This window comes from Callospermophilus lateralis, chromosome 17 (genome assembly GCF_048772815.1).
Source record: "Callospermophilus lateralis isolate mCalLat2 chromosome 17, mCalLat2.hap1, whole genome shotgun sequence".
Lineage (NCBI taxonomy): Eukaryota > Metazoa > Chordata > Mammalia > Rodentia > Sciuridae > Callospermophilus > Callospermophilus lateralis.
In genome coordinates this window covers 835,134-858,210 of record NC_135321.1, presented here as the reverse complement: position 1 = coordinate 858,210, position 23,077 = coordinate 835,134, and the positions used below count along the sequence as shown (strand labels likewise).

Genomic DNA, 23,077 nt, shown 5'->3' with positions numbered 1-23,077 from the left:
TGGCATCCCTGACATCACCAGACAAAAGGCTAAGGGGCCAGGGGTGTGGCACAGTGACAGGAGTGCTTGCCTAGCATGTCTGGGTCCTGAGTTCTATTCCCAGTACCACCCAAAAAGGAGCAGGGAGTGGGGACGGGGGATGTTCACTCTCAGCTCCCAAATGCAAGGGCTGTGCTGACTGGAAGAATAAGCAGCCAGAGGCCCTCTGAGCCAGACCTGGGAGTTGCCACACACTCCTATGTGTATCCTGTTAAAAGACGCCACACACAGTGTGCAGTCTGGCCTGGCACAGAGAAGGGTGACCTAAGCAGAGCCTGTGAAGAGGCTGCTGTCCAGAGGCCCTGATGGAAAGCTCTCAGCAAGCACCAAGGGGCGTCCAGGGCGACGGGTAGCCAGGGAGGCTCCAGTTCCTCTGCATGGGAATGCTTTGCAGTCCACCAAGGAAGGGGAACATTTGACTTTGCATCCAACCAGTATTAGGGAGAAAAAAAAGAGACAAGAACAAAGAGAGAAAAACAGCAAGTGACATTGAGAAAGCAGCTGTTCAGAAGCTAGTTCTTTGACAGGCTGGTGAAATTGGAAAATCATTGGTAAAAATGACAGATGAGGGCTGGGTTGTGGTTCAATGGCAGAACACTTGCTTCACACATGTGAGGCCCTGGGTTTGATCCTCAGCACTACATAAAAATAAGTAAACAAAATAAAAATAATGGGGCTAGGGATGTGGCTCAAGTGGTAGCGGGCTCACCTGGCATGCGTGTGGCCCGGGTTCGATCCTCAGCACCACATACAAACAAAGATGTTGTGGCCGCCGATAACTGAAAAAAAAAATAAATATTAAAAAAAATAAAAATAAAAATATTGTTAAAAGATAACTAGAATTTTTAAAAATGTGTTTTAAAAAATGGCAAGTGAAACAAACCTGAATGCAAAAATCTAAGTAGAATAACTAGTCCTAGAAAAATATGAATTGGCAAATTTGGATCTAAAGAGACCTGAACAGACCAGAGAAAAATTTTAGAAAAACATCAAAACAGCTTTAGAACCAACAGTTTTATAGGTCAATGATTTGGAGCCACAAATAAGTCCTACACTGTAAACAGCTTTCTGGAGCAAGAAGTTTCCAGAGCCATCCAGCTCATCCTAGGAAGCCACCTTCATCCTAACCCTGAAGTCTTACCAAGATCATGTGTGTGTGTGTGTGTGTGTGTGTGTGTGTGTGTGTGTGTAAGTGTAATTATATATACATTACTAGAAAGAAATTTACAGATGACTCTTATGAATAGAGGTAGAAATCCTAAAAGACAATATTGAGTTAAATCTTATGGTATATTAAATGAATAATATGTTATGGCCAAGTAGTGCGTATAAGAAGGATTCGGTGGTTAATACGAACTTTACAAATCAGGTCATTGGAGACTCTGGAAAAAAATATTTATGTTAAAATTCAGTAAATATTTTTGATCAAAACAAAACTAGCTCAGAAATATCTGATGGTAGTAAATTCAAACCAGAAAGGCACTTTGCTCACATAGCTTGTGAAGGCAGTTCCCCCAGCATGCTCCAGAGGTGCCCCACAACCACTTCTGCTACAGTGAACACAAGACAAGCTCATCTGGGATCTCCAGTGCCACTGAGCACCACAGGAGAGTCCTTGGTCTGCATTCCGTGCTGGAAGGGTCCCTAGTACCAGAAGGAGCACTGGGCCAGCCTTGGTGGCCTTACCCCCTACCTCGGGAGGAAGCTCATGAGCCAGAGTGAACAGAGGGCATGTTCCCATGTGTTGCTGATGGCACATCTTACCAAAGCTCCGCAGTGCTCACTGAAATGCCCTAAGGTACCTCAGATCCCATTTCTACTACAGCAGTTCTATTTTAATTCTAAACCTTCCTACAAGGACACTCTAGGCCATATGGCTTTAGTAGTAAATTCTGCCACATTAATGGGGAAATAAGACCCATTCTATACAAACTCTTCTGAAACATAAAGGGGAAAGGACACTTCTCAGGTAATTTATGCCGCCATTGTTAAACTGATACCAAAATCAGATGAAGGTAGTAGAAAAAAGACTGCAGTATCACTTGGGACACAGGTACATACATCTGTCACCAAATATAAGCAGGTCATATCCAACAGCATGCTTCTGTAGTCACATCAAACACAAATCATGGGTGAGGGTCACACCATCTGAAACAAATAACCTCTCTGTGCATTAGGAGAGAAGGAGAAATCTTCAGCTTCATGAGGAGCATCTGTGAAAAGCCCTGTGGTCAGCATGACAGTGGAGGAAAACAGGATTTCTTTAAATGTGTAGAGCAAGGCAAAGATGTCCTCTCACACCAACCAGTCTGCATTGTACGCAAGCTCCTGGCCAGAGCAGCAGGAGGAAAGGAGAAGTTCAAGGTGTACCACTTGGAGCAGAGCAATGAGTCTACCCTTCTTCATAGATGATGTGATCATCTGCATAGAAAATCCCAAAGACTGCAAAAGTTACTTAGGTCTAAAAATGAATTTACCAAGAGTATACATTAGGATGTCCACATACAAAAAATAAGTTGTATTTTTATATACTAGCTGTGAGCAACTAAAAACTGGATGCTCAAGGAATTGAACACAGAAAGGCCGCCTTTTAAAGAGTGCTCAAAACAACTGGACAGCCGTATACCAAAACAGCTTCCACCCATGCCTCTTGCCAACTATAGCAGTTACTTTAAATGGGACATTGAAAGGAAAGCGAGGAACTGGGAGATAGGGCAAGCAAGAAATGAAAGACCGGGCAGAGATATACAGGAGAGTTTGTTTGTCAGAACTGATGAATAGAGGCCATCTCTCCATAGCTGGAGAGAGGCAAAGCAGGCTTGAGTCCTGGAACTATTATGGGGCAGGCTCAGGGATTAGAGCCAGGTGAGTCCTAATGCTGGAGGTTATAGGTGGGGTTGGTCTGAGGGAGTGGAGGGCCTTTCTCAGAAAAGCCCTTGGGCAGGAAAGCAAGACTTTTTCTTAAGGTAGCCATCCAGATGCTAAGCAAGGACCTTACCTTAAACTCAGATTAAAACCTGAAGGACTAAAGTTTACAGAAGCAAACTAGGACAGATATTTGTAGCCTTAAGCTAGTTAGGCAATGATTTCTCAGGACACAGAAAGCACAGATAACAAAAGAAAAAATTGATTAATTCGATTTCAGAATAAAAATCTTACATTCTTCAAAAGACATTTTTAAGAAAATGAAGACAAGCCACGAACTTGTAGAAATCATTTGCAAAATATATCTGTAAAAGACTGGTAAACAAAACACATGAATTTCAACTCAATTAAAAAAAAAAAAACTGTTTAACCTTGGCAAGAGATTTGAACAACCATATCACCAAAGAGATAGGGATATAGGCCACGAAAAAACTGCATGTGGGATTTAATACAGAGAAGTATTAGGGTGCCCAGAGAGATCTGTATGTATGGGGGTGAGCCTGCCACTGTCCCAGTCAGAAGACACTTGGCCTCTGCTCCTTGGAGAAGTGGCTGGTTCTAGGACTGGGTTACAAGTGACAAGGTGAACTTTGAGAATCTGGTAGTGCCAGAAAATAAAGAAACGTTCCAAATATGAAGCAGTTGACAAAACCCCACCACCTTGCTGAGATTATGTTCAGTGGACACTGGAGCCAACTGAAAAAGCTCCCAGTGGCTGGAGCTGGGACAACTTAAGTATCAAAGCAGGAAAAGTATTATCGGATTAGAACCCAAAGTATAGAATGAGTGTGAATGAGTCCTCACTGGTGTGAATAAATGACTGTAAATAAACTGAGCTGAACTCATAGATCTCCCACTGCAGAGGAATTCCTGTGCAGAAGAGGCGAGTATAGTTCCCCACTCTTTCAGTCGAAGAGAACAGTGTTGAACAGGGGAAACAAAAGTCACTTTCAGTGGAGACAGCTACAGACACACCTAGCCAGGTGATCTAGAGCCAACATCAGCAACTGTGTCATCCTGGATCAGATCTGAAGAGATGTTCTTGTTAGTTGAGGAGCAGGCTGAACACTGGACCCTCACCCGTCTGCTTCCTTATTGCTTGTTTGCCTCAAGGCTGAACCCTCAAACCCACTCAAGAGTGAACCTTCAACCTCCACCCATCTGGTGCAACAGAAACCCACATCTGACCCTTCCACTGAAGGCAGAAGATGACACCCTTAGCAACTACTTATGATCCAATCACTGTACCACCAACAAGTCAGCTTGCAGACCCAAAGAGATTAGATTTTGGCTATAAAAACTCTCTCCTCCTGGGCCCCGCCCCCCTCTTGCTTGCATGTTCTCTCTTGCACTTTGCTCGATTCTCTTTCTCTCTCTCTCCCCCCTCCCCCTCTTTCTTCTCTCTCTTTCTCTCTCCCCCTCCCCCTCTTTCTTCTCTCTCTCTGTTCCCCTCCCCCTCTCTCTTCTCTCTCTCTCTTGCGCTTTGCCCAATCCCTCTCTTTCTTCTCTCTTTCCCTGTTCTCTCTCTCTCTCTCTTTCTCTTCCTTCCCTATTAATCTGACACTGCTGCAGTAAAGATCTCTTGGTCTCTCTGAGTGTCATGGTCACTTTCCTTTCACTTCTGGGGTCTTCCTCCCCATTTTACACATAACCCAGGCTAACCCTGAGGATACATCAACAGACTCACATCGAGGGATATTTTACGGAAGAACATTCAACCAGTTCTTTAGAACTGTCACATCATCATCCAGCACAGTCCCGCAATCCCAGCAGCTCAGAGCCTCAGGTAGGAGGATTGCAAGTAATTTAGCAAGGCCCCAGGTAAATTAGCGAGATTCTGTCTTAAAAAATGAAAGGGCTGGGGATTCTCTCAGTGGTTAAGTGCCTCAGAGCTTGGTCCTTGTCCCTTGTCACACACACAAACACACACACACAAAAAAAAAAAAAAAAAAAAAAACTTTGACGTCATCAAAATACAAGGAAAATTTGAGAAATTTTCTAAAAGTTATGGATCCTGGATGGAATGCTGGAACAGAAAGAGGAGTTGTGTGAAAACTGTTGCCAAAAGCTTGGTCCTCGTCCAATGCCAATCTAATAACAAGGACATGATTTTGAGAAAAAGGAAAAAGAAGGTTTATTGCTTTGCTAGCAAAGGAGAAACACGGGGACTCCTGTCCCAGAGGCTGTGATTCTTCTCATCAGCAGGAACAAGGGGCTTTTAAAGAGGTGACTCAAAGGCTACATTCCACATGCTCGCTGTTGGAGTTGTGATTTCACTTGTTAATTTGGAAGACTGTCATTTTTGAGAGCTTCTGGTGCTGTCCCCAAGGTCTGGATCACTTGTTCCTATGGTGGGTGAGTGCTCAAGGAAGGACAGATAGCTCTGCCTAGGATGGGGAAGAAAGGTAATCCTGTTTCCCCTGAGATTAGGGATGGGGAGAGATTAAGGAGGAGCAGGGAAAGAGGAAGAGAAAGAAATATGTCCATTTTAAAAGGGTTGTTGGACTGGGATTGTGGCTCATTTTTTGGTAGAGCACTTGCCTGGCATGTGTGAGACCCTAGGTTTGATCCTCAGGACCACATATAAATTTTTAAAAATAAAGTAAAAAGATCCTTGGCAGCTAAAAAATATATTTTAAAATTTTTAAAAAGTAAATAGAGCAGCAAGGACTATATTCAAAAATAAATTTGACCACTGTTACAAAACTGAGGCCATCTGAGCAAACTGTGGTTTTTAAGTTTTTAAAAATATAACCTGCTCTTTGCTCAGATCTTACTGATAACTTGAGAACACACTGATGTGTCCACCCTGAAAAAAAACTACCAAATAAGTGTTGAGAATCTTTCTAAAGCTCTCGGTCCTTTTTTGTAATGATTTCACAGTAATGGCTGAGGCAGTTTTTCTCTTCCTGCTATTCCATCTTGTCATTCTGTAATGTAAGACTGTAGTGTAATTGCACATGTGGCATGATTTCAGACCTTACAAGGTCATTTGGTGACATTTCCTTAGCAGGACTAGGAGCACACTCCAGGGTTGTGTCTTCTTTTACTTTTGTCCTCTGAAATGGGAATAATGTTAAGATGGAGCACACAGATTTCATCACCATTCCATCGCCATTCTAGCAAGAGTGAGTGTTCCAAACTGCCCTTTCACCAAGACCTGCTTAGGACTTTCCTGGGGTGTTCTTCATCATTGATACCATTGGTTACCGGTGACCAGTCCTGCTCCCTCGCATGTTGAAGGTGTAGCCTTAGAGGAACACGCCAAGGCAAGCACATAAAGCAGGATTCATTTAAAAAGGGGTAACATGTTACCTTCTCCCCAAGAGGGAGAAGGGGCCATAGCTGGTGTCCTGGTGTACCAAGAAGCGAGGCCTTCTGTCTTCTTCACATGTCCTAGGCTTGCTGTGTTCTCCTGCTGTCTTCCCCTTAGCTCTTCTTCTTGACTAGGCCCAAGAAAAGCTCAGTGGGATAGCCCAAAGGTGGGAAATAGGTGGGCTGAAGGGGAAATTGCTGGATGGAGCAGCCCTGGACACGTTGCTTTAGAAATGTACATGTAGTTTATTATCAGTTATTTATTTATCACAATGCTAGTGATTGAGGCCAGGGGCCTCATGTACACTGGGCGAGGGCTGTACCACTAAGCCACATCTCCAGTCCCAAAAGTGTGTGAAATTTAATCACTTGAATTCTCGGAATAGAATCAAACTGTCTGTGCCATTGACATTTTCTTTGCTTTTGTTTCTGTATTCAACATCACTAGATGTAGTTTATTTCTCAGAGTCTTCTAAGAAAGACACCACTGATACATTCACATACATAGAATTCTAGAAGGCTTCTCACTCCTCAACTCCCCATTAACTCTTTGCCAGTCCCAGCGCAGCAGACCTGCTAGAGCTGGCCTAGGATGTGGCATCTAAGCCTGCCTGACTTCCACAAGGAAGCCAGGCCTGTGTGATGCTGAATGCAGGCATGAATTCATAGCAGCAGCTTTGAAGGTATCCCTGGTCCTCCTCTGAGGTTACTTCTTTATATGCTTAATCCAGAAGTATTTTTCTTATTATTAGTTGTTCAAAACATTACAAAGCTCTTGACATATCATATTTCATACATTTGATTCAAGCAGATTATGAACTCCCATTTTTACCCCGTATACAAATTGCAGATTCACATGGGTTACACATCCACTTTTTTACAAACTGCCATTTACTTTTCTGCCCAACACCAAGCCAGTTAAATTAGGATAGTAATTAATGCATCTCTCTTGTGAAAAACTTGAATACTTTTTTTCTGGTTGGCATTATATAGAGTTAATCCTCAAGATGATTGTTGATTAAAGACATTTGGATGGAACACTGCGCTAAGTGTAGGATTTTTCTTATAAGCTGCTAACTCAAAGGGGTGTGAAACCAAGCGTAAACTAAACAATAAACAGATGTAGTCGCCAAATATAGAATGCCTGGGTCTGACTTCAGTGGGGCACCCTGAGATGATAGGGTGTCTGTGGAAAGGTACAATTTATAGGTCACAGCATAATGGGAACCTTTCACTGCAAATTGGAAATTAACCTTGGGAGTATTGGGTCATTTGCAGTTTCTGAAGAAGTCATACTGGAAAAACGTGTAGCATTTCCATCTCATTTCAGGTGTGCTCTCTCCCTCCTGGCAGAATCAGTTCTGTTGTCATCCTTGTGGTTTTTTTCAAAACTGTAATTTAGAATGTGTTGCTGATGTGCTCAATTACAGTACTGGATCATCACAGATGATTTTAGCCTCTTGGTACACTTCAGTCTCTTAGTAACACCCTGGAGGTTCAGAGTAGAGTTCCGATTCCAGTTCCTATCCTCGGTACTGGTGATGGGCCAGTTGGCATTTAGCACAGCCTTAGCCAGCAGGGGATACCAGTGTCGAGAGGACAGGCACATGTTGCTGCTGCTGTATGGCACACTTACTGTACCCAAAACCTAGGGTACAAGAAGCCATCTGATATTCTCAAGGGCACACATTCCTGCAGCCCAGCCAAGTCCTGCAAGTAGGAGTTTCTAGCCCTTGCATCCCTGCTCCTGGGAGATGACGGCCTCCTGGCTACTGTGACCTGCGGGCTTTGTCAGTGCATGCATAGAGGGTAAGCCCTTCACCACCGGCTCACAGGACTTGAGAACTTGTGGTTTTCTACAGCATTTGAGAAGCATTAAGCATGCCATCTGTTACTGTTTGTATGATTTCTCTTCTGGGAAGAGTACACAGAGATCTTACTGAGATCATCAAAATGGACAAAATCTGCTGATTTCACTTATTTTCCACAAAAGGGAGAAGTATCTGTTACATATGGAGAGCGGGGAGCTTGGAGCTGATAAGGTGAAGTTCCAGTCCTCTCAGAGCAGCCTGCTGTCAGTAGGCAGCACTTCAGTGTGACTCAACTTGCCCAGAATACACCAGGAGGCCGGGTCCGGGCCTCATGTCCTGTCCTGCCTCCTTGGGCTTCACATTCCAGCCTGTTGAGTACCCTCTTCACATCCAAGAGCCACCACCTGTGTAAGGGCACGGATATTAAGCAGATCAGGTCAAGGTTATATTCTTTCCCAGAGTTTAACTCTCAGGCCAGTACTGGGGCTACAGCCGGTGCACCCAGGTGTCCTGGCAGGTTATTAAAGAGAGACATAATGCTCCTCTCTTAAATAAAAAAAGCTAATTACTTAATTTCATTGTGTTGCTCTTAACAAAATAATAATATTCTGTGCAGTTAAATCTCCTTACTTGGCTTTCTAATATCAGCTAAGTGATGATTTTTATTACTTTAAACATAATATTTTTCTAAGCAGTTCAGGCTGAGAAAGAATTCAGACACTGCATGGCCATTGCTGTTGCAGAAAGCAGGTCCTTGAGTTGTGCTCAGCAACTCAGGTTTCGGCATGGACCAGAGAGGAGTGCAGCAGATGAGGCCTTGGAGCCACAGCCCCAAGCCCTGTGGTTCCAGGAGGCGGCCCTGGTGATGCAGGCGTGGGTGGTGTGCAGTGGATTAACGCCCTCCTTGTATCTAGGGCAGGACTAGTATTCTACTTGGGAACAGCAACTGGTACCCCAAATCATGTTCTGTTTTCTGAAGAGATCAGATGGAGAAAGGCTGTTTGCCTTTTTTAGAGAAATGTATTTTTGACTTTGTAACTGAAATAAAAATATTAGGTCATTATAATTTCACTCTCAATCCTGAATTTCTAGAATTATTCTATTCCATTTACCATAGGCTAACTCCACTATGTAAACTTTTTTTATGTATCTTTATTATCCTACAACAATAGGGTACCAACCCTATGGTAACCTTATGCAGCTTGTTCCCTTAGGAGACCCTAAGCAGTGTTCAGGAAGTGAATGTTGGCCCAGTGAAGCGGTGGATGGCCAAGGGAGAGCAGAGGAGCTTCCTCCCACTGCCTGGGACAGGCGTGTGGCACCCTAGTCTTCGGCTATGCTCCTACACTCTGCCCCAAGCCATTAGCAGTCCTGGGAAGTGCTCAATTGCTTTTGCCCACTGTCCCTCACTCTCCCTGCCCATTGCCGCACACACTCCCAGCACTGAAAACATCACATCTCTGGAAATCTTACTGGAAGTATCCTGCAGTTGGGTTTGTGGCAAGTTATTAGAAAACCTGATTTTAAAAACGATGTTCTGATCTGCCCAAGAGAACATATCAAGTGGGATGTGTGAACAAGGGCTGAGTACACAGCTCGGTGCTCTGAACATCCACTGACCATTCTGCCGGTGTTGGTCTCTTGTCCTCCTGAACCTGGCCACCGTACACTCAAGGCCCCAAGATTATAGGGATGCAGGCATTGCCTGCTCCAGAATCCTAACCTGAGCAGTCAGCCTCGGAACCAGAGCTGCTAAGAATTTTTCCACAGCCTCACCGGATATTAAGATTCAATTGATAACATCCTGAACACAGCCAGAATTTTAAATGTCCCTGAGATGACTTGCGTCTCAAAATCCAAAATGAGACCCTAACAGCATAGGTGGCAGTGAGACTTGAAAGCAGGGGTGAGCTCACCCTGCCTCTGACAGACTTGAGCCCCAAGGGACCCGCCCAGTCAGGCCCTGGGAGCTGTGACATTGCTGGCCAGTGACAAGGCTGTGCCTTCAGAGCAAAGGTGAAGGGTGCCCAACCTTGGGAAGCTGCAGAGCACAGAGCTGGTCTTGTGGGCATGCTGTGACAGTCTCCAACCCTGGCAGCATGTTCATCGCAGAGGGTGTTCCTGTTGGGTAACATTCTCTCGGCTACTGCCAAGCTTGGTGTGCCATTAACTGACCAGCTGTCCCGTGATAAGGCTCCTCAGAAAGACAGACATTCTTTTCCAGAAAGTGCTTGATTGTCATAAAATACTTAACATACATTATTAACTTTAGAAAATTTCTTCTTATGAGTTTTAAATTTTAATAAGTTATTAAAGTAACTCTAAGTAAGAAGAAGTAAGAGCAGCTCCTATTGTTTAGTACCTACACACACCAAAGACTCAGCTTACATTTCTTCAGCCTTAGGACAGCTTGCAGAAGCATATTTCCACCTGGCAGAGCTGGAATTGAACTGGTGAGGTGAAGAGACTGTGCGGAGCTACTGGCTGGCCTGGTCAGACTCAGAGCCCAGGCTGCCCTCTACAGGCCTGATCTGCAGGCTCCGACTTTTCGTCCCCTTCAAGTCGGAAGATATTCCACGTAGACATATTCATGTAGTTGGACAGACACCAGTTTCTCTCTCATGTTGGAAAAAATAGGGATAAACAAAATTCAGATTACTTGCTCCCTTCTAGGGTTTAAACATGACTAGCTGTAGGGAGCTCATCGACATAGTACAAAAGGAAGCCTTTATGGTACATAATGGACCATGTTACACAGCAGGCCAAGGGACTTTCTGCCACATTGCTTATTGCTCACCTGTATGTAATATGGCATAGAAATGAAAAGTTCTAGACACTGCAGTTTCTCTGCCTTCATGTGTCTGGGGACACTTTGCATGCAAGGTACCATGTCCTCTGGACACAGTGTCCCCAAGGCAGTCAGACCTCACACTGTGGTCTCTTCAGGTCGCACTGGTGCGGTGGACAGAAAGTGTCGGGCTCACTCTGGTCAGCAGGGACCTCACCTCCATGCAGCTGAAGACACCTGGCGGCCAAGTCCTGACCTACTGCATCCTGCAGGTGTTCCCCTTCACCTCAGAGAGCAAGCGGATGGGCATCATCGTCAGGGTATGCTGCCGCTTGTGCTGGGCCCAGAGACACTTCAGAGTGCTTTGTGTGGACAGCTTGAGCGGTTCCTTTTTTAATCTTTTAAAGCAGATACAAAATCCTCCCTCTCCACAAAAAAGGTTAAAGTTAAGTACGTATTCACTTTGTGCTTGTTATGGTTTTTTAAAAGATAAAACAAAATCTGAACTAATAATTTATGAGTGAGACACCAGAGTGGCCATAATGACATAAAATACCTGGTGATGTGAAACATCTGTTCCTAACACTGCTAAGGGAGAATAAGTAAAAGATGTTACTAATTTTCAAAATCAGCTAGTTGTTTTGTGTTTAACAAAAGTAACGTAACAAAAAGTTTAACTTAATGATTTTTAACCATAAAGTTTCTATATGTACCTGTATTCAGCTTTTCTTAGCAAATAACAATAAAAAATATTTGGAAGTTTGTTAAACAGGAAAGCATTTGATCAGACTTTGATGCTCACAGTATAGCCCAAGTCATTTATTCATTAACAGAATTTATGTCAAACATTTCCTCCCAGCATCTCAAATGTGTAGTGGTTTTCCCAATTCTTACTGCATTGCATGTAAAGGTGCCTGTCACTTGGAAAGCAAGCAGCTTCCACAGGGAAGGCATTCTTAAGAGTTGTTTTTTCGGTGCACTTTCTGTTAGACCAGCAGTTATTTGCAAGGAGCTAGATAGCCCAACTGTCCCCGTGTTTATTTTCACTCCATACAGGATGAGTCCACAGCAGAAATCACATTCTACATGAAGGGTGCTGACGTTGCTATGTCCTCCATCGTCCAGTACAATGACTGGCTGGAAGAGGAGGTAAGTGGGCCACGCTTGGCATTGTGCAGCCACACATGTTCGTGGAACTTAGGAAACATCAGATGACCGAAAAATTGTCTCCTCCCCACAGCTTGGGAGACACTGGTGTCATTGGAGTAGGTCAAGGTACAGAGATGTCAGACCAGGTCCTGGAAGGTTACCAGGGGTGGTGTCATTTCCCACCAAGTTGTTCTGAGTAGTCATGGTTGTCATACTGGTTAAGCAAAAAGGATAAGGCCCTAGTTAATTATGAGGCTTTCTATACAATTAACTTTTGCTGTTTTGTTTGTGAAATCATGTGGATGTGCACAAGGAGCCCCTTATAGAGAATAATTTTATGTGTAATACTGAAAGTATAGAAAACATCATCAGTCATTCACTGGAGACTTGTGAAATAGCACTGTGTGTTTAAACAAGGTTAGGCTTTAATATAACATCTAGTTAATATGCAAGTAGATTTTAATTCGAATTTTAGTATTATGCTAGTCAGTTCACTTAAAAGTAGAAAATAATGTACAAACACCAGTAATCCTATATTAAATTGAATGAGAGTCTACAATATATTAAGTTTACATTTTAATTGATAGCTGGGTTTCTGAGCAAAGCCAGACCAGTTGTAATGGCAAGTATAGCCCTTTTCCCTGTTTACATGTTGTTCTGCTGCTCAGAGCTTTCCTGTCAGTGCAGTGACCACACCCAGTGTTCGCATGATATTGGCAATATGAATCAATATCTCCTTCAGGGCACTTTGATTTAATCAGGGACATGAATAAATTAAACTCCCTGAAGACCTAGTAAAATGCCATAAAAATTACTTTTGGTCATAATGATGTGCAATTAATTGTAAAATACTTGTTTAATTTATTTAGCTTTATGAGGTCAAATCAATAAATGTCTTGCAACAGACAGATAATGTCAGATTGTTTTTCACAAAGATAACTTTATTAAAAATCCTATGTACATTTATTTTCTCAGCATTGTGCTTTGTTTCATAGATAAATCTTTTGACCCTTTATGGTGTCTTTGCTATAAACTGTTGTAATCAGAATCCTTTCAGTGTATTAAGAAACAAAGCAAAGCAATCACTCCAGGGGCCTGGGTTTGTGCTATGCTTTTTGTTGCAAGCAGAACCTGGAGTTGGCTTCTTGGCTACAAACTTGTGTTCTCCAGTTGTGTAAAGAAAACACTCTACATTGATCATATTACAGAAAGCACCATTCTTCAAAATTGAAATATCAGAGTATTCACACATATTAACACACAGGAAAAAAATAATGTTCTGGATGAAGGGAGGTGTGGCAATGATGGTCCTCTTCCCTCTAAACACAGACCGGAATTAGATCCTGATGTGGTATCCCAGGAGAACAAGCTCAGCCCTCCTCTGTGGTACAGCAACAGTCCCCTCCCAACCCTGGAAGTTGCTGAACTGGACACTGGGAAGGACATAGCTCATGAGTGTCTGAGTGGGTAGTATTGGACCCCAGCCCTTCCTGCCACTGCAGCCTACAGATTTAATAGTGGGCATCAGATCCAATAAGCTGGATGAATTAAAAAGGTATTTTCAGAAAATCTGGATATTTTAATAATTTTTATTTGCCTATAGACAAACATCTCTTCATCAGATGCTATACCTGGCTTTATTGGAGGTAGACATCCCACATACAGCTTCCTAAGAGATGGTAGGGGTGACAAGTGCCTGCCTGTGGCTTGGGGTCTGTGGTGTGCAGAGTTGGGTCTGAACTGTTAATCAGTACACCCCAGGAAGTTCAGGATCCCTGCCCATGCCTAGTTCTAAAGGCCCAAATCCCTAAGTCAGCTGTCTTCACTGCCTGACTGCCTATCACTGTGGGTCTGTTACTGCTGTAGAGATGCAAGATACTTCCTGAACATGTGAGTCATCCCAGGGCTCGTGACAGCCTTCGTGGGGGGCATGATTGCTCTCCTTTTCTCACCATTCAGCTATAGCATTCTATAGCCCACCCAACTCACTGTAATTTTTTTAAATTCATTTGCTGAGTACAAAAAAATTGATATAATCCCTTGTGTCTTATCATATCATAATGGAATGAAATTAGAAATCAACAGAACCAAACCCTATAGAAACTATATAAACACATGGAGATTGAACAGTACTCTATTGGATGATGAAAGGATGATAGGAGAAATTTAAAAATTCTTAGACTTGGGGCTACAGTAGTGGCTCAGTGGTAGAGCACTTGCCTGGCATGTGTAAGGCCCTGGGTTTGATCCTCAGCACCATGTATAAATAAATAAATAAAATAAAAGATCCGTTGACAACTAAAAAATATTTTTTAAAAAAATTTAAAAATAAATAAATAAAAATTCTTAGGCTCAAATGGGAATATTGATACCACATTTCAGATCCTCTGGGACACTATAAAGGCAATTTTAAGAGAAAAATTTATAGCTATGAAAATCAGAAAGATCCCAAATAACTTAAAAATGTGTCTCAAGGCCCTTGAAAAAGAAGAACAAACCAATTCCAAAACCAGTAGAAGAAAGGAAATGATTAAGTTCAGAGCTGAAATCAATGAACTTGAGAATTAAAAAAAAAAAAAAAAAAGATACAAAGGATTGATGAAGCTAGGAGTTGTTTCTTTGAAAAGATAAACAGGATTCATAAGTCCTTAGTCAAACTAACCAAAAGAAAAAGGGAAAAGAAAACAATTTAATAAAATTAGAGATGAAAAAGGAGAAATCACCACAGACATCTCAGGAATTCAGCAGAACATTAGGGACTATTTTGAAACCTTCTACTCCAATAAATTGAAAGACCTAGAGGAAATGGATGCATTTCTAGACAAATGTGATCTGCCAAAACTGAATCAAGAGGACATAGAAACCCTAAACCAGTAACTTGTAATGAGATAAAATCAGTAATAAAAAAAAATAACCTTCCAACAAAGAAAAGCCCAGGACAGTTGGATTCTCGGCTGCATTCTACCAAACCTTTAAGGAATTAATGCCAATACTCTCAAATTATTTCATGAAATAGAAAGGGATGGAACACTTCCATTCATTCTGTGAAGCCGATATCACTCTCATACCAAAACCAGATAAAGACATTTCAAGGAAAGAAAATTACAGACCAATATCCCAGGTGAACTTAGATAACAAAAATACTTGATAAAATATTAGCAAATTGTGTTTAACAAAATAGCAAGAAGATTGTGCATCATGACCATATTGGTTTTATTCCAGAGGTACAAGGATGTTTGAATATTTACAAGTCAATAAATGTAATTCATCACATAAATAGAATCAAGGATGGAATCACTTGGCCGTCTCAATAGATGCAACAAGACCTTTGACATAATTCAGCAACCAATCATGATATAAAAACAAACAAAAAAAACACCAAAGAAACTAGGAATAGAAGGAATATACCTCAACATCATAAAGGGTATATAAAAAAAAACAAAGCCAATTTCATAGAAAATGGGGAAAAACTGAAAGCATTTCCTTTAAAATCTGGAATAGTCTATTTAACATAGTGCTAAAAATTCTAACCAGGTCAGTGTGGCAAGATAAGGAAATAATGGGGATAAAACAGGAAAGGAAGAAGTCAAATTATCACTGTTTGCAGATTATATTTTTCTATACCTAGAAGATCCAAAAAACTCCACAAAAGATTGCTAGAACTAATAAAGTTGACAATGTAGCAGATTACAAAATCAACATATGAAAATCAATATTTAACAACAAATCTGCCAAAAAATCAGTAAAACAATTGTATTCATAGTTGCATTTAAGGGCTGGGGTTATGGCTCAGTGGTAGAGCGCTTGCCTGGTGCATGGGAGGCACTGGGTTCAATCCCCAGCACCACATAAAAATAAATAAACAAAATAAAGGTATTATGTCCATCTACAACTAAAATAAGTAAATAAATAAACTAAAAAAAAAAAATTGCCTTTAAAAAAAGAGAAAGAAGTTCCTAGGAATAAATCTAACCAAGGAGGTAAAAAGAACTCAACAATGGATACTATAGAATTCTGAAGAGAGAAGACACAGGATGGAAAGGCCTCCCATGTTCATGGATAGGCAGAATCAATATTGTTAAGATAGCCATGCCACCAAAAAGAATATACAGGTTTAGTGCAACCCCCATCAAAAATACTAGTGACATTCTTAACAGAACTGGGGCGGGGGGGAGGGGGAAAGCCTAAAATTCATTCAGAAGAATGAAAGACCTTGAATAGCCAAAGCACTTTTACAGTGAAAAAGCAGTGCTGGAGGCATCATAAATACTTGAATTCAAATTACACTGCAGAGCTATAGTAACAAAGTCTACATGGTACTGACATAAAAATAGACACACAAACCAGTGGTACAGAATAGAGACCCACACATCTACAGTCATTTGATCCTTGACAAAGGTGCCAAAAACATACAATGGAGTGCAGCCCTCTATGTATCCCCTGGTGAGGAGGCCCCGGACCATCCATGCGCCCAGTCCTGCTTCACACAGCAGGAAATGTGCGCTCCTTAGTCACCCTGAGGAAGTGATTCCAGATGGTCGCACTCTCTCTGTTGCAGAGCCAGCCACCTTCTGTCCCACCTGTTCATGGATGCCTGCTTGTTGTCAGTGTCCTCGTAGTGCAGGCATCTTGGGCAGGACTGTGCTTGCTCCTAGCTATGGAGCAGGAGGTCTGTTTCTCTGCCACACTCATCTGCCTCTGTGGCCCTGCACCCTCCTTTCAGCTGTCAGCACCTTGTGCCCATAGGAGAGTGGGTTAGGCAGTTCTGGACCATGCAGGACTGTGATCCCCAACACTGGAACTTACATCTCACACCTCCTAGCAGCCTCTGTTCTTCTTTCACGTCACTACCACCCGCTGCGGAGGGATATTTGCTGTTTCTGCTTGGTGCACGAGGGAGAAGCTCTACAGCTCTGCCTCGCTCTTCAGGGCCATGTTGATGTCTGTGGTATGGAACCCCATGTGTGCCATTTCAGGTTCTTTAAAGACTGACCCCTGTCCACCTGTTCTTCGTGGCCAGGACTAGCCTCATGTGGATATGGCCTGGTATATGATCACAAGTGTGTGTCACATTCCCTGCAGTGGGAATGGTATCATTGGAAACTGCAATTCAAACTTTGTGAGAAGTTGCCGACACCTTCAAAGAGGTGTGCCCCACCCCTGTACCAGTTGTGTACCAAAGAGCTTGTTTCTTCACTCGAAACTGTTGGGTTTCTGCATCTGATGGGGAAAGTAGTATTTTATTATTTTAATGCAATCTTTCACTGTGAATGGGGCTAACATCTTTTGATACACCTACAGATTGTATCTCTAGTTCTGTTTTAAATACAGATTGGGTCATGGCTCCTCCAGAGCTTCCTCTTCCCTGCCCACCTAGACCAGGAAACCAGTGTCCCCAGTGCCTAGCACGATGCAGTCTCACCAGTGGAAGCCTCCATCCCACCTGATCACGAACCACGTGCATGGGGCTTTGGGCATGGCCCATGTCCCCACCAGCCTCAGCTCTTAACTAGTACCCCACTGCCCATCAGACTGATGGCAGTGCCCCTGTGTGAACACCTGAGCTGCAGGGCCAGGAAGGGGAACCAAGAGCCATGCCACCAGGGCGGAAGACTGCAGCACAGACCACACATGCTGTGCTTAGCCCAGCACAGCTACCTGAGACCCACTTCCACCCACGAGGCTCGGGCAGCCAACCAGTCAGCTTGCCCAACAACACAGAGCAGAAATAGCCTTCAGATCCACGCATCTTAGATCTGGCACTCCCCGTGGGGGCCTCCCCTGGCCCCACTCTCCCCGCACCACTGCTGCACTTTCCTGGTTTTACTTATTTCATGCAAGTTTGGGGGCCTTTAAGGAGGAGCGTCCTGTGGCAGAAAGGGACTCGAAGGTGTAGCACAGCCAGTGTGGAGTAGCTCAGACCCAGTGCAGCAGCCTCTCCCCTGTCCCCCGTGGGAGCAGTCCCACTGGAGTGTGGTGGGAACCATGAGTATCTCCACAGAACACAGAGAACACATGCTGCACTGTGACCTCCTGGTCCTCACAGCACCCAGGTCGGCACATGCTGGTCCTGCGTGAGATGAAGACGACCACAGTGTGCATGGGAGTGGACTCCATGGTGCCTGAGGCCACCTGGGGACCACAAGTGACTGGGCTTCTCCTTTCCAGTGTGGAAACATGGCTCGGGAAGGGCTGCGAACACTTGTGGTGGCAAAGAAGGCATTGACGGAAGAGCAGTACCAGGACTTTGAGGTGAGTGGCTCATCACCTGCCCTTCGTGAACTCTCCTGCCCTGCAGGCCTCTGACTGTACTCAGGTGCATCCTGACATTGTGCATGAGCACTCAGGAAACCAGTGTCCCCAGTGCCTGGCATAAGGCAGCCTCGCCAGTGGGAGCCTCCATCCTACCTCCCCTCAGTCTGGAGGTAGGGCAGGAGCATGTGCACAGCAACAAGGTTTGCACCTTCTGTCTCTCCCAGTGCTCAAGGGGAACAGAAGTGGTTCAGGCTTTGGAGTTGCTTGGACTTTGGAATATTTGCAAAGACATGACCTGGTTTAGTGTCTCTAACCAAAAATTGCAAAATGCTTCAAGATCTGTTGTCTGTGCTCATTATATATCCAACTTCAGAACATTGTAAATTGCAGATTTCTGGATGAGGGATGCTCAGCCTGTATTGTGGATTTATTTAGTAAATAATTGCAGACCAGGTATGTGGACCATACACATGTCCCCTGTGTCCCAGAGCCGATACAGTCAAGCCAAGCTGAGCATCCATGACCGAGTACTGAAGGTGGCCGCAGTGGTGGAGAGCCTGGAGAGAGAGTTGGAGCTGCTGTGCCTCACCGGGGTAGAGGACCAGCTGCAGGCTGACGTGCGGCCCACGCTGGAGATGCTGCGCAACGCTGGAATCAAGGTGGTACCTGCTGCCCTGGTTCCTGGGATTCCTCTGTTAAGCAAACTCTCTTTTCCTTTGGAATATTTAGTTCTGTGGCACTCTTGGGGTGGTGGGTGAAAGAATGTGGGAAGCAAAGCTACACCTATCCCCCATCCTTCCTCAGCCCCACAGCCAGACATCCAGAAATATCTGCATTGCCCTGCCTTCAGACTTTGCTTCCCCTGGTTCTGTCCATCCACATAACTTGTGCACTTCTGAAGACAGTCGTGAGGACCCACAGCCCCTGCCCAATGTCTACAGTCTGTGGTTTAGCCACAGGCTCTTCAAATCAAGTTTCCTCACTTGCCATCACCCTGCTGGTCAGAATCCTGTGTCAGAGGACTGAGTGTAAGCACTCTTCTGAAATAATTGCAGTCTTGCCAAATCCAAGTTGCCCAAGCAGCTTCTGCCATAGGCAGCACATGTTGGGTGAGGAGAGGAGAAGGGCAGAACCCCAGCCTCACAGGGACGTGGCGTGCAAACCGTGCACATGCAGAATCCGGTGTGTCCCAGAGCTTCTGGCTAGGACATCCATCATTACAGAGGATGTCCAGGAGCCTATGCTGCCTGTCTGCATCCACACTCCTCCTCGCACTCCTGCTCAGCTGCTGAGCTGCTGAGCTCAGCAACAGGGTTTCTTGCAGAGATGGTATGCGCATACAGAGCAAAGCCAGGAATATCTCCTCCCTCTGGCTCCTTGTTGGACATACTGAGTTCTTCTCTGGGTCTGCTGCTGACTCCGGCTTTGGGAGGGTGGCCTGGCCAACATAACCCCCAGCTCCTTGCTACTCTACAGCTGCAGGTTGGCAGCTGACATTTCTCTCATAATTGGTTTGTTGAGTTTGAGTTGAGGTTTGTGGTGCATTTTCCTTGGGAGTCATGTGGCCAACTGCCCTTTTCCCTGGCTGCTGACCTGCCATTTTTTCTTCTGACTGTTGAGGTCCTCAATGCCCGAGGGAACTAGCACTTTCTGGTGTAAGTTTTGTTTTTTAGGAAACTGCTTTCTTTCCTCACATTTTCATTGAAGTTGAGAGTTCAGTGACAGGCTGGTTGAGAACATTTTTTTAATACTGTCCAAAGGATTTGGAACCTACTTTTGAGGATGGAAAAAGTACAAGTAGCTAGAAAAACTCTAGCTAGACGGGAAAGGTGAACTGAAGGGAAGGTGGGAGGCAAAGCAGTGCCTGGCCCACCTCCCTGCCCAACCCTTAGATTCTGGGGAACTTCTGTGGGAAGGCCCAGGAAATCTGGTGGCAGTGGGAAGCAGGCCCTGAGGCTGCATGGTGGGCAGAGCATTGTGCAGATAGGGAGTTCAGTTAGGGAGAGCAGTTGAGACTGGGTATTTAAAATCACCCAGGTCCAGTGACATGGTGCAGCCAGGACACTGGCAAAGGGTGTGATCAGTTAGACACATGTTGGTTTTAAATGCCTTCAGTCTGTTTCTCAGTCACGTGTGCCAGATTGTCCATGTGTTACGGTAGTGAACGTTCATGATACGAAGGTCTGGGCATTGGTACTCCATGGTAACCTGTGGGAGATTTTCCATCTAAAGCACCAGACCCTTTTTCTCTGTACACCGTGTCCAGCCTGACTCCAGATCAGCCTCTGAAGGGGGAAGGCGCATCTCACACTCAGTTCCTGGTGACAGATTGCTAAGTAGCGGTGGTTTGTTCACTTGGCTCCTTATCTTTGTTCCACTAAAGTGCATGAAGACATGTAAATGAGTAGAAAGCACAAGTCTTCAGGCAAGGAGAAGAGCCACAGTTGGATCACACTTAAACAAATAATTAATATTTCATGTTTTTTGTTTCCTGTTTCCAAAAATGTCTGAGAAATTCCAATGATGAGAATATTACAGGAAGTTTTTTGATGATATATAAAATACTTTGATATATATTAAATGCCCTGATATTTTATTTTTTATCTGCAGATATATGTACATAATATGTGTATGTATATGCAGTTTTTTAAATGGAAAAGTAACATTGTTTGATGTGTTTTATTTGATGTAAATTACTTCTGGCTTAGCTATGGGCGCTCTGCCTATTTGAGCTTCATCTTCCACCTGAAAAAATCAATAAGTTGAAATAAAATTCTTTATGATCTTGCTAGTGCTGTGTGCAACCTCGTCCACCCTGTTGGTTTGGTTGGAAGGCTATATAAAGTTACCTTTGGGCATCTATAGATATCCACTTTGACTCAGCCATGTGTGACTGACACAACCGAGTTGCTAGTCAACATGCCTCCACATCTCATGGCTGTCTGCACATCACTTACTTGTTCTGCCTAAGCAAGTCAGGGTAGACACAGCAAAACTTGGCACGCAACCACTTTTCAGTGCATGAAGAACCTCACAGCGCTTTGTAGCCATCACCACCATCCATCTCCAGGACTTTCCTCTTCTTAAAGTGTCCCCATTAAACCCCAGCTCCCCAGCCCCTAACCATACCATTCTGTTTTCTGTCTATAGATTGGATTTATCCAGGGACCTCATATAAGTGGAATCATACAGTGTTTATCGTTTTGTACCTGGGTTATTTCCCTTGCCATAGTGTCCTCACATTCCACCTGTGTTGCTCCATGAGTCAGAACTTCCTCCTCGTTAAGGCTGAATGATATGTCATGGAATGGTAGACCACATCCTGGTTATGCATTCATCTGTCGGTGAACTCGGGTTGCTTCACCTTTGGGCTTTGTGGTAATGCTATGAATGGGGCGGGAGGGGTGTATGAGCAGCTGTTCAGGACAGACGCTTTTAAGACATAAAGTATCGTTGCATTGTTGAAGTTCACCAGTTTAAATTGTTTCATAGATATGGATGCTAACAGGTGATAAACTGGAGACGGCTACTTGCATTGCCAAAAGTTCACATTTGGTGTCTAGAACACAAGACATTCATATTTTTAGACCTGTAAGTATGTTTCTGAATCACTTTGAAATTTTAAATGTTTTATCTCTCACTTAAAATCTGTTATTTTTGTAAAAATGTATATGCAGTTATTAATTACTAAATATCTTTTTTTAAAATACTTTTTTAGTTGTAGATGAACACACAGTATCTTTATTTATTTTTATGTGGTGCTGAGGATGAACCCAAGTGCCTCAAAATGGGAGGCAAGCACTTTACCACTGAGCTACAGCCCCAGCCACAATTACTAAATATCTTTTTAAAAAGAAATGCTGTCATTTTTTTCTTACTCAACTTATAAAAAACAAGTTAAAATAGTTTTTTTAGTTACATTAAATGTAATAAAGAAGATGGCTTTTTGATAGTGACCAAGCTCTAAATTCAAAAGCATTTTTCTGTTATATTCTTAGTATTATTTATTGCTATTTTTAAATAGACATACCTCCAATACATAAAAATAAATATTTATTTTACAATACATTTTTGAATTAGTTACACATATTACATGTGGCTCAGAGGTAGCTCTTGTGAAACAAATTCTAAACACAAAGTAGGAATGTTTTGAAAATACTGCCATTTTCACATTAAATGTTCTTCCTTAATTGACTCAAAGAAAATTAATAGAAGTTATCTAAATTTATGTGTTTACTGTATGTATTAGTTATGACTAAATTTAATTCACACAAAAATAAAAGTTCTTCAGCCTTGATTGATGGTGAGTGAGCAGACACTGTGGTCTGTAGCTGTCTGAATGCAGCTCTGACACCTACAGAAATGGCTGTTTGAGAGCCATTTACATGTAAATGTATTTTGTTTTGAAGCATAGAATCACAAATTAGGCCCTGCAGACTACTATTTGCAATTAAATTATTAATGCTTCTGATAAAACTTTCGATCAATTTTTGTTGACTTTTCAGTGTTATAGCACCACAAATTAAATTTTTCACAATAACCTACCTATTTACAGATGAGTTTGAGATTAATTTGGATCATGAGAAGCTTAATTTATTTCACTCCTATAACATTTATTTTATTCCCTATAAAATCTCCACAGAAAGAATGTTGAAAATGCATATCTTGGTTTCTGACATCTTCTCACTCAAAAATTAATGATATTCCAAGATTATGAATTAATTTTACTCGTTTAGATTGCTTAATCCTTCAGACATCAAACAAAATGGGATAGATGGAAAACCAGGGCAGAGAC

The 23,077-nt window shown here is 43.1% G+C and overlaps 1 protein-coding gene across 5 annotated transcripts in view; it reads left to right on the top strand.

Annotated features, from left to right (window-relative positions):
* Positions 1–23,077, top strand: part of Atp9b (ATPase phospholipid transporting 9B (putative)) — a 258,118-nt gene that overhangs the window by 213,683 nt on the left and 21,358 nt on the right. For 4 of the 5 annotated variants that reach the window (XM_076837216.1, XM_076837215.1, XM_076837214.1 and 1 more), the window contains 5 exons: positions 11,037–11,198; positions 11,935–12,027; positions 18,196–18,279; positions 18,771–18,941; positions 21,775–21,873. In XM_076837216.1, coding sequence (XP_076693331.1) covers positions 11,037–11,198; positions 11,935–12,027; positions 18,196–18,279; positions 18,771–18,941; positions 21,775–21,873 — 609 coding nt within the window. The remainder of the gene's footprint in view (positions 1–11,036; positions 11,199–11,934; positions 12,028–18,195; positions 18,280–18,770; positions 18,942–21,774; positions 21,874–23,077) is intronic. The other variant, XM_076837218.1, reaches the window with a different exon arrangement.